Below are 11,852 nucleotides of genomic sequence, written 5' to 3' on the forward strand. Positions count from 1 at the left end.
GCTACCCTAAAATAGAAAAGAAAGGGCTACTACATAAAGAACAGTGCTTGATTTGAAAAAAAAAAAAAAAAATAGTGTATTGCTTTGATCATGAAAATTGTGTTCTTTTCTCAAACCCTATTGGATGAGATGTGTATTACACATGTTGTATTCTTATAAGGTAATGATTATGTTACGATCTTATCATGGTAGGTGGGGGTGGGGAGGAGGGCATTTTACTCTTGCCACCTCTAGGGTGTAGGCTGACTTTCTCTTTCCAGGGTTTGGGAATCCTTTGCTCTTGGGGAGAGAATTAAAAACTTGGGCTATTACCACGACGATCTGGGTTTCAGGTTTCTTTGGAAAAGTCTGGCAACGTGGGGTTGGCATTTCCCAGGGAAACAATTGTCTAAAGCTGAAAGGAGACCTGATATCTCTGATGTGTTATAACCTCATCACTCCTTTTTGCTCATGTCACTGGTTTCCAAGGGCCAGCTTCTGGCTATCCCCTTCTTCCTGATCTGCTCCAAACACTTACGTTACTTCCATTTCTAGTTCGAAAGGGAGAGGGCTCTCACCTGGAAGCAAAAGTTAGTTTGCCAGGGATCGGGAATATAGGCGGCGGTGTGGCTCTGAGAGTGGTGTTGGCCTGGGACCCCTTGCACTGATCAGAAGTCTTCTCATAGTGTATGGCCGAGGGGATGTCCCAGGGACCCCAGCAGGGCTGGACTCCGGGACAGAACTCCTGGGACAGCGGGGCTGCCTCTCCAGAAGGGAGCACACAGGCTTGCAAGGTGGTGGACTGCAGGGTAGAGACGCTTTCTCTCCTTTTCTGAGTTGCTAAACTCTGAATTTGGGGGGAGGAACACAAAGGAGAGAGTGGGTGAGGGTCCTGGAGAAAGGACTTAGTGGATGGGAGTTTAGCTACAGGTAGTTTCAACTAGAAAGAAGGAAGGAATGTTACATATGTTCTTACGTTTGTTGTTGCATGTCGTCCCCAGTGGTTTAATTGATATGAAATAGCCATAAGCTTCTTGTGGGATAATCTGCCTTCTCAAATGTCTGGAATACCTTTTCAAATGATCTGGTCCCCAAATCCCTTCAGTCATCCCTTGACTCATTCGTATGTCCATCTGTCAGATATTGGAGAACGCAGTCTGGGTTGTGGTGTCAGAGTATACAATAGTGAGAAAGATAGAGTCCCAAGTTCTTCCAGTTGTTGGTAGTGACCTGAGCGAGGGACAGGGAGCTGGAAGGCAAAGGCTATTGCCTGGGAGCAAACAGTTTGGGATCTTAATTCTACTTGTGTCCTTCAACTGCTGGGCGACCTTGGTTTGACTGTTTAGCCAGAGGGCTTCATCTGCGTTTGTGAAATGGGACCAAATTATCTTTCATTTCTTATTAACTTCTAAAATACTTTGCTGAAGAAAACGGACATACACATCTGGATATCAGTGCAGATTTCCTTATATATGAGGGCGTAGCTAGTTTCTTTATTAGGTTTTGGTTTTTCTTCCTGTATCTGATTTCCAGAAACGAAGAGTGGAAATAGATTGTATTTTGCTCTGTGTGTTTACTCATCTAAGATTTTCCGTGAAAGGAAGGAAACGAAACATGGCTTGGCCGCTTCAGCGGTTGGAAGAGGAGGCCAGTGGTGAGTCTGTCAAAAGCAGATGGCCTCAGGGCGCCTGGGTGGCTTGGTCGGTTAAGCGTCCGACTTCAGCTCAGGTCATGATCTCACACTCCGTGGGTTCGAGCCCCGCGTCAGGCTCCGTGCTGACAGCTCAGAGCCTGGAGCCTGTTTCAGATTCTGTGTCTCCCTCTCTCTCTGCCCCTCCCCTGTTCATGCTCTGTCTCTCTCCATCTCAACAATAAATAAACGTTAAAAAATTAAAAAAAAAAAAAAAAAAAAAGCAGATGGCCTCAGTGTCTTCAACATTAGGATTTACCGTGGAGACCGGAAGGCGAATGAGAACCTTGGGGAAGGAGAAACTTACAAGAAGGTCATGCAGTTGGGGTAATGGGTTTATTGTACCTATTTACAAGTAAGCGTTTACTGGTATTTTTGTCAAGAGTGAAGGACAAAGGAACAGCAACCATTTTAGCAGGAACACGACACAGCTGTAAGAGACCAATACTGAGCATCAACACGGTCGAGGGAACACGGCGCCCGAAGCGAGCGCTTGCAGGTTGTGTAGTTAGTTACCCAGACAATAAAGGCCACCGGACCATGCAAGCAGTGCGCGATAATAACACACGATTGACCGGGGGACAGAGGGAGGCCTGCGGGGGCCTGGGGTCATCGGCCGGGAAGGGGGTCAGAATCTCGTAAATCCTCTGTATCTCTTCTCCACGTCGGGAACTTCTTTGGAGTAGCTTTCGCCTTCCTCGTCGGAGGGCAGAGAGTCGGCAAAGCGCTTGAGGAAGCCCCCGTACCTCTTCTGGTAGTCCATCCACCACTCGGGCCGACCGACTCTTCTCATGAAGCCCCCGTACCGCTTCTGCAGCATCTTGGCTTCTTGCGCCAGCTGGGGGCTGCCCTTCAAGGCTCTCATGAAGCCCCCGTAGCTCCTGCTCACGTCTTCGTCATCACCGCCCTCGCGGGGGCGGCCGCCGTCTCGGGTCTCCCCAGGCCCCAGCAGCTCTTTCAGCAGGTCCGAGGAATTGGCCAGGGGGTCCTCGTCCTCCTCCTCGGCGTCCTTCTTCATGAAGCCCCCGTACCTCTTGGCCAGGATCTCCCCCGCGGGGGCCTCTTCTTCCGGCTCCTGCGGATACAGCTCATCCATTTTCTTCATGAAGCCTCCATACCTTTTCATGAAGCCCCCGTACTTCTTGGCTAGCGCGTGGCTCTCCTCGGGGCTGCTCTCTCTGAGGGCGCTGGTGCCATCTTGAGGAATCTCCAGCTGGGTCAGCTTCAGGAGCTCCTTGCAGGTTTCCCAGGTCTTGAGAGAGGGCAGTTTCCCTTCACATTCCAGGGTGCAAGCCTGGGAAAGGAATCCCGTTTAGTGATACAAAGAGGCTTTTCTGGTTTCATTAGGTAAACAGTTTTTCTGTGTGTGTGTGTGTGTGTGTGTGTGTGTGTGTGTGTGTGTGTGTGTGGAGTGTGCTTTCCTATGGAAACTCTTCTATGACAACGTGATTTCCAATTTCTCATTACAGCTTTTCAATATTCTGAACAGGCACATCAAAGGGAAACAGAATCATTGTGGGTAATTAACTGAGTCAAATTAGAATTTGTCTTTGAATTTGAACGGACTGTAGCTACCATGCCATTTCAGTATTGTAAAAGACTTTTTTCCACCCAATTTTAATCTCGACTGGCTGCCTGCACAATCTAATTTCACTGAGTAACCTTCCACTGTTGATTGCATTTTGTTTGAGCTTTTTCTAACCAAAAGGGAGAAACTTCTCTTTACCTAATTAGGGATATCATCCCCAGATTCCTTTTATCTTCTTGTCTTACAGATAAGGTCAATATTAATAATATTAGGTTGTTTACTTTCTTGTGTTACTATTCTACCTGGAATGGCATTTAGTATTCCGGCAAACATTTTCATTCTTGAAAGAAAAACAGCAATTTCAGAATAAGTTGCAGAAGAAAGACATTCTAAAACTCAGTGTAAGTCTATGAATTACTTGGATGATGACATATTGAGTTGCTGCGTGTTTTGTTTTTTGCCCCCTTGGTTGATTAAAACAGATTTAATCATCTTGAACAGAATCTTTCTTATGATGAGGTCTGATATGCAACTATGCATATGCAAATATTCACACATTATTCATGTTTCTTAACAGTTACCAATGGACAGAAAAGTTTCCCCTCCCCATGGAAATCATATTATTTGATAAAATGGGAATGAGAAGTGATCTGTATATAATTCCTTCTTTTTATTATGTAATAATTAAATTTTAATCAGCATAAGATTTAGACTATGTGTTCTAACAATCTTAAGATTCTCTTCTATCCAGTAGACCACTTGGGTATAATAAAAAGAGAAGTAATATTGCATGACCATTTATAAAGTCTATATAATAGTTCTGGGCATTTCAGGGCTTTTGATAGCTGCCTCAAGTCTACTTATGGAACCCAGGTTACAGACCCTTGATTTAGAAAAACCAGGCCCAGTCTTGGTATTTAAAATATATTGGTATATTAATTTGTATAAAACACACACATGTTACTTTCACAATGCAAGAAAGTATTTTCTTAGTGCAACAAAATTCCTTAGGGTTCTTTAACCAGCTCCTAATAATTATTTAAACTTTGTGTCTAAGAAAAGTAAAGAGATGCTTTATAAACCCCTCCAGATGATGCACTTAAAATGATCCTGTGTTACTCTTGACATCTGAGCAAGAAACAGAAACACCGCTAGAAACATAAGCTGTTCAGGGGTCAATACCATTTCCATTCAAAAATGAAATATCAACGATCTCTTTGCCAAAAATTACCATTGAACATTTTGTATACTGTCACCAAAAGGCTTTTTAATGTTGAGATTCTTTCAACAAGAAATGATGACAACCAGAAAACAAACAAAACAAAAACAAAAACAAAACACACACACTCATGCTGAAAGAAGTGATGTTAATTTATAAGTTCCAATATATGTCTATGCATCTGGACAACAACCCTGGCATGCCTGCTTAGCTTTGCACCCATCACCGAACAAAACACAAGTGACTTTCACCTGGTAGAGGCTCCATATTTGTTACGTTGATTCTACATAGTTTTGGTCAGGCAACCTCATTTCTCATAGGTCTTCTGCATCTGAGCTAAAATTCCAGAACTGCCGTCATACCAACAACACAGTCATTAACAGTCTTTTGTCGCAGAGAAACTAACAACCCTACATGTTGTTGGCAAACCAATCAGCCAAGGCAAAACCCATCAGCCAAACAAATCAGAACGACAAAGGCTAGATGAAGGGATTTGTTGCCCCTATTCAAGATGCAACATTTTATCAGAGTTTAAATATAAAGCCCTACTATGTGTCTTCTCTTTCAGGCCATGCAAGTACCTGTTCATATTGAATGAAGGGGACCAGGTGCTTCAATTGAAACAAGCCAACGTTTAACCTGAAACGTACACTTTGGGTTTTCTGGAATCCTTTCCTTAATTTTCATCCCTATTTTATACGTCTACATCACAACATTTCTTCAAAGGCTGAGATGGGGAACTTAACTCTTTGGATTAATACATTATTTTCTACTGAGCCTTTTAAGTCATCACGGAATTTCAACAAATTGAGAAGACAGTGCAAAGGGATCCCTGGAGAAGCCAGTTAAAATGAAGCTTCCTGGGTCCCCAATTCAGAGATTCTGATTCAGTAGAGCACCAAGGCTGATTTACCAGCACAGGGACTATGAGTAGAATGAGTGGGGGTTCTTTGTTCTCAGCTTCCCTCCTCCCCTTCCCCCCAGCTTCTGTCCTGTAGTTATCTTTGCATTGTTGTCACCTCTTTGGACACCTTTCCTGTGCCTTTTTCATAGCAAATTAAATTGTTGTCTTAGTGGTATGACAAAAGTACATTCAAGGGAAGACAGAAGTTGAATTCCGGGGTCTTACTTGCCTGTAAGATGTGCTGATCTGTTTCTCCCCCTTCCACTGCACCCCCCTTCCTCTCCCTTCCTCCCGATCCCAACCCTTTCCTCTCTCCTATCCACAGGTGAGGGTAAGGGCTTGAGGGACCTGAAGTTGAAAGGGCTGGAGAAATGAAATCCAAAGAAAGACAACGAAATGTCACTAATGAAAAATGACATTATTTGCAGGAAGGATGGGAGGATGGGTTGTGTGCAAGGGGACCTTCGTGGGATATGTTGGGAACTGGGGTGACCGAACATCGTCTTTGGGACAGGTGGGGTGACCACCAAATGCTCTCCAAGATGCTGAAGGGCGCGTATCCCGGGGCTCCTGCATCCCCAGGGGTAAAACGAACTTGGTTTGTGGGGAGACGCTGCCTCTTTTATCGGTCCCTAGAGGGTCGCGGGTCCCAAAGCTGAGAGCTAGAGCGGGACTTTGGTAGGCGTTCAGGGAACGGTCGGACACCTGCGTCACCGCGGAGATCGGCGCCGCGGCGGCGGGACCGAGTGACCGGGGGATGCGCCCTGTCTGCGGACCGGCTCGCTCCCAGCCCTCCCTCCCGCCCGCCCGCCCACCTCGGTAACTCACCAAGGGGTTGATGTCGGTGGGGCGCGCCAGGCGGTAGCTGCACGTCGCGCAGTCCTGGCTGCATTCCGCCCTCACGGTCGCCAGGAGCCCGGGGCCGAGCGCCAGCAGCCAAGTGCAGAGTGTCAGGAACCGCGCCATGGGCTGCAGGGAGAAAAGGACGCGAACTCGGAGCGCGCTCGGAGCAGAGCGCGACCTTCGGAGGGACCCGTCGCCGGGACAGTCCCAGCCGGCGGCTGTCGAGCCGGAGCTCCCAGGGATGCGCCCTCCTGGGCCCCCCTCCCGCCTTGGCGACGCCGCTTTTGGAGGCCCAGGGGGCAGATGGCCCCGCGGTCTCCACGTGGGCACTGGCACTGGCCCCCAGAGCCCGCGGATGCCCGGGGCTCTCTTTCTGGGCTCCCACAGCCTAAGGAGGATTCTGGACAGAACACCACCTGCGAAGACCAAATGCAAGAGAACGGGAGCCTTGGGGCGGGGTGCGGCGTGGGGGGGGGGGGGAGACGACATTCACCCGGGTCACAAACAGGCACCCGAAGAAAGTTGGGGCGCCCCATGCAATGAAGGAAAACGCCGATTCGAACCGAGCGGGCGGACGGTCGCAAACGCACGCAGCAAAGGCGCGGTTTGGACAAGTTCACTCACGTTGACGCCGTTCGGATGGCGCAGGCTGGTCGGCGACATCGGGTCCCAAGCGCTGCTCTAGATGGGAGAGAACAAGGCAGGTGTGAGGCGGGCGGGGATCGGGGCCGAGCGGCCGGGGGCGCGGGCAGACGCGGGTCTCACCGTCGCGGTCCTCGGCGTCGCCGCGGGGCCGCGGGCTGGACTGCAGGGCTCGGCGCGGCTGCCTCGCCTGGCCTGACTGTCCCGGGGCTGGTGGCTGCTGGAGTCACTTTATAATTAGCCCCCAAGCCAAGGAGGCGAGCGCGCCCCAATCGCCGGCGGGCTGCAGCTGACGCAGGCCCTACGCCAGTCCCGCGCCGACGCCCTGGTGGGAGGGGTCCGTCCCGGCCCCAGCACGCGGGCCCGGGGGCGGGGGGCGCAGGGTGGCTCAGCTCGCGGCTGGGTGACACATCGAGGCAGTCAGGGCTTGTGGAGAGAGAGTGGGATGACATCAAGTCCCCCCCTGGTGAGGTCACTGAAATCGCACGCCCTGGGGGTGCGGGCTCCACGGAGAGAGCCGAGGGGGAGGCGTCAGGAGGGGCAGGTGGGCAGACTTAGATTTCTGGAATGTGCTGGAGACCCTGTGAGCGAGTGAACCTGCCCTTTCTCCGCCTCCCCCTGGGGCGCTGCGTGGTCGCGGTGGGTGCCCGGCACGGCCGTCCCGAATGTCATTTATGCACCTGTCTGTACCCACCTCCCCCACTGTATTCTCAGGTCCCTGCCTCAGCGTCTAACCAAGTCCGGCGCATCGTCGGAGGCGCTCAGGGAAGGGTTAAAGTACAGAAAGATGGAAACTTATCGGGAATCTTAAAAATCCCCGGACAGCTTTCCCCTTTCGCGTTAGTGGGACCCCTGACCAAACGTGGACTGGAACAGCGTTCCTCTAGGGACAACACGCCGCGCGGCAGCGGCGGGAGGGGACCCGCCTTTACCCAGCTCCCTAGCCAGGCTTCCCAGTCGGGGACACGCTGCCTCTAGCGCTGTGCCCAGGGTGTCCTGGGGGTTTTGATGAGTGACAGGGGGGTGCAGGGCGGGTGTGATGCTAGCGTGCCAGGACTGGCGAGCGAGAGACGAGCGGCGCGGTACCCCGGGCGCCTGGGGCTTGGGGGCGCACCTCCGCGGCTCAGGGAGAGGGCCAGGAGCCGGCGGTGGGGTCTGGGGCTGCGGGTTGAGGCTCTCACTCCGCCACTTTCTAGTTCTGCGGAACATTGCCAAGAAGCAAGTTATGTGTCTTATGTAAGGCCTCACTTTCCTCGTTTGGCGAATAGGAACCAGAGGGAATGTGCCGTTCGTAAGGTTCCGGAGAGGCGCAAATGAAATAATGGGCGAAAGCGTTGATTTAGCCTTGTGTCCGGCCTATAGCAAGCCCTAGAAATGCGCATCTGATCTGACACCTGTCATCATCCTCCCTTTGGTTTCTCCATCACCCACCCATCATACATCTATTGTTTATTGATCCAGCCACGTATCCATCTGGCCTGGCCCTAGAGGGAGGCCACAAACTGTCCCAGAGCCCCCCTCACACACAGAGAGAGCCTCCAGTCTTTCCCAGCCACACGGACCCCACACGACCTCAGCCTTCGCAGGTGCCCGCAGCCTCAGGGCTCCGCGGAGGCTCGGGCCGCGCCGCATCTCCCAGTTTTGTCGCTAGAGGGCAGCGCTCTCCTGCGTAGCTTTGCGGGCGCAGGGAAGGGGGCTCCGCGGGCCCGCTCGGGACCCTCACCCCGGGTGGCCGCAGCGCCGCAGCAGTGCATGGCCTGTCCTCCGGGCAGGGGCAGCTCTGCGGCGGGGGACCTGGAAATGCTAGCGCCGGGGTTCGGCCGCAGAACGCCGGCATTGACATCTTGCCGGAAAAGCATCACATGCCTCTGGGGCCCTTCAGCCTCTTCGCCATCAGGGGGCTGATAGAATCCTCTCCAGCTACTTTCTCTCTCTCTCTCCGACCGAGAGGAGAGCTGACATCTGTACCTGAGGTCTCCCCCAGTGGCCTGGGCTTTGTAGTCCGTGCAAAAGGAGCGCACGAACAAATCCTGCCCGACAGGAGAGAAACCCCCGCTGTATCGGAGCCCGGGGAACACCTGGCATCGCCTAAGAAGTGTAAAAACACAATCGGGGGCAAGAGGCTGAGACGTCTGTGTCTGGGACGATGGCACCACGTGTGGCTTCCTTAGGATACACGGGGCTAGACACGGAAAATCTTCTTAGAATCTGGGAAAAGTATAGAAACTGAAGGGTGAAAGGAGTTTGGGGGAGAGTTTATTCCAACCCTCACTTTACAGATGGGGGAAAAAAAAAAACCCAGGCGCGGCCAAGTGACATCCAAGGGACTGGCCCAGACAGTGGCAAAACCAGGTTCTGCCACACCTTTCTGGGGAGGCCTCAGGTTTGGTTTGTTTCTGTTGGAACAATCAATGTCTACTCTGAGTTAGTTTCTCTCGGTGAGTCTGCATCTTGCAGGTTTTTAAATGTCAGGAAAGAGAGAGGCACCTGGGTGGCTCAGTCGTTAAACATCCCACTCTTGATGTGGGGGGGGCGGTTAATCTCACAGTTGGTGTGTTCGAGCCCCACATGGGGCTCTGTGCTAACAGTGTGGAGCCTGCTTAGGGTTCTCTTTCTCCCTCTCTGTCTGCCCCTACTCTGCTTGTTCTCTCTCTCTCTCAAAACAAATAAACTTAAAAAAAGAAATAAATGTCCCTTCCCCCCATCTGCCCTTGGAGGCTGAAGGGCATGCATTTTGTATTTATTTCTTTATATTTGACTCACGGCAGTGGGTTGCAAGGAATTCATCTTTTCACGATCCAGTAAATATTTTTAAGAACTAATAGATATTGCAGTTACCTTCTGAGAAAAGACTCTTCTAGAAACCAGACTCAACAAAGGGAAAGGAATCTTCTCTTAAGGCATTTAATCCGGAGAATTCTGATTTCCATGTCAGGATCAAGAAGTCTCCTTCTTCTGATCCTAGGGTCCCAAACTGTAGATAAAGGGATTTACTCCAGAGACCAAAAAAAAGTGATTTGTAAAACCTTGACGATGAGTGGTGTTCTGGTTGCTGTAGGAGGGATTTTAAAAGTCCTTGCAATATTCTCTTTCATCACCTCCAGGATGGAAAATGCCTAAATTGAATGCTGTCTTTCAAGTGTCCGTGCTCCCCCTGCCACCTAGATACAGATACTTTATTATGGAACCTGCTACCTCTTTGCCCCTCAGTCCCTAACATATCAGTAGTGGGAACACGGCAGTTTCGCGCTCCAGGGATTGTGTAACGTTTCAGCATAAAAGCACCATGTTCTAACATTTCAGATGTTTGGAGTCCTGCCAGAGGCACGGTAAACTTGCCTTTTTCCGTTACAATCTAGAGCATAGGCTTTGCAAGCTACGATTCTGTGAGCTAGGCGCATTACCGCAAAGGATCCCTGTTAAGGGATTCTTCTTCAGACTGGCTCAGAACACAGGTCACAGACAGATTCTAAGTGGGATTGGTTGGAAGGGGATGCTTTTAGGGTGTGATAGATCCCCACTTCAAGGAAAATGAGTCTGGTACATTCTCACTCTGAAAAATTCAGGAAACAAAATAAACCCCTTAGAAGGAAAAGTAACCTGGTGCAAAGTCACCTAAGAGTAAGTTTAAATAATAGATAATGTGTCAGTGCATCAGAAAGGGGGGGAAGGGTGAACAACAATAAAAACAGCAGGGAAGGGAAACTAAACGCAGCACATCAAACATAATGTGTACACATATGTAAACTTAGAATTGAAATAGAGTTCCTAAATTAGGCCTTCAGCTCTCAGACATGAAAAACTAAATTTTAGGGCTAAGCATAGGTAATTAGACCATGAATAAAGCAAGTCACATGATGACTGATTAGATTAAATGAAGATATAGCTGAGGATCTAACCAATATATGGATTCTTTTTCTTCTTCTTCTTCCCCTCCTCCCCCTCCTCCTCCTCCTCCTCCTCCCCCTCCTCCTCCTCCTCCTCCTCCCCCTCCTTCTCCTTCTTCTTCTTCTTCTTCTTCTTCTTCTTCTTCGCATCTGAATCTTAATTTTATTTCTTACTCCAATAAGGAACAGAAAATCTAATTTTAAACAAGGTATGTTTTATAATATTAATACAGAATAGAAATTTTTAAAGAATAAATCTTACAAAAGAGGTACAGAGCCTTAACAGAGAGCATCAAAAAATGTTCACAAAAACACGACCTAACAAATGGAAAACATAATCCCTAATTTAATTACTTCCTGTGGTGTCATTTATCTTGTTTCTCTATCTCCTGCATTTCCTAGAAACTGAAATTTACATCTTAAGTCTTGCTAGATTCAGATTAAGCGTTTTTGACTAGACTGCATCATAGGTGATATTGTCTACTTTATATTTCATGACATAAATATATCTGGTCATCCCATCATGACTGAAGCCAAGAATAGCCACTGAATTAGGGTGATTGGCCACTTGACTGGAATGCTCTCCGGTTCTTTTAGTTATCATTGGCAAGAAATTATTTTCATGGTCATAAAATTTATAACAAAAGTAAAGAATCCAACAACATTTGCCTGTCTCCATTGACAAATGTAATCCGTTTCTGTCGCTAATCCAAAAATACTACGAACTCGGACTTTTTCCTATCACGGATTTAAAAAATGACCGTGAAACTCGACCTGGCAGATCGCACAACCAATCCCACGCGGCCAGTTCCTAAGTACTAAAACCACATCCTCCGCATAGAAATACACTTCCCATGTTTTCAAGGTCGAGATTTGGGGCTGTAGTCCGAAGCTTGGCCTCTAGGCACCTGCCCGGCTTCGCTTCGGGTTGTGGCAGCATGCTTCCCCGGGCACAGGTGAACAAACCCGTCTAGACCTCCACGCCCCTTGTCCGGCGGAGGTAGGACATACCCGATATTGGCTGCTCAGTGATGTCCAGGTGCTGTCGCGCTGTCTTGCTTTCCACAGCACGTTGCAGGGTTGCCGTGCATTCAGGACGTCCCTCCTCCGGCTCTCTGGTTCTGGGATGGGTGTGGCACTCAGTCAGACTCTGCTCAGAT

General features: G+C 49.5%; 1 protein-coding gene across 1 annotated transcript; it reads right to left on the reverse strand.

Moving 5' to 3' along the window:
- Positions 1-1,986: 1,986 nt before the first annotated feature.
- On the reverse strand, positions 1,987-7,083 carry PENK (proenkephalin). Its single transcript, XM_019421290.2, has 4 exons — positions 6,929-7,083; positions 6,788-6,844; positions 6,149-6,289; positions 1,987-2,963 (listed from the first exon to the last, which is right to left on the reverse strand). The coding sequence occupies exons 2-4, from the start codon at positions 6,824-6,826 to the stop codon at positions 2,298-2,300; spliced, it is 846 nt and encodes a 281-aa protein (XP_019276835.1). The 5' UTR covers positions 6,827-6,844; positions 6,929-7,083; the 3' UTR covers positions 1,987-2,297.
- Between the last annotated feature and the right edge of the window lie 4,769 nt (positions 7,084-11,852).

Source organism: Panthera pardus, unplaced genomic scaffold (genome assembly GCF_024362965.1).
Source record: "Panthera pardus isolate Hobbes unplaced genomic scaffold, ASM2436296v1 HiC_scaffold_7, whole genome shotgun sequence".
NCBI lineage: Eukaryota > Metazoa > Chordata > Mammalia > Carnivora > Felidae > Panthera > Panthera pardus.

Coding starts and splice junctions, on each gene's coding strand:
- PENK (XM_019421290.2), bottom strand. CDS start 6,826: ATGTCGCCGACCAGCCTGCGCCATCCGAACGGCGTCAAC. Junction 6,290..6,787: donor GCCATCCGAACGGCGTCAAC/GTGAGTGAACTT, acceptor TTCTCCCTGCAG/CCCATGGCGCGGTTCCTGAC. Junction 2,964..6,148: donor CCACCGACATCAACCCCTTG/GTGAGTTACCGA, acceptor TTCCTTTCCCAG/GCTTGCACCCTGGAATGTGA.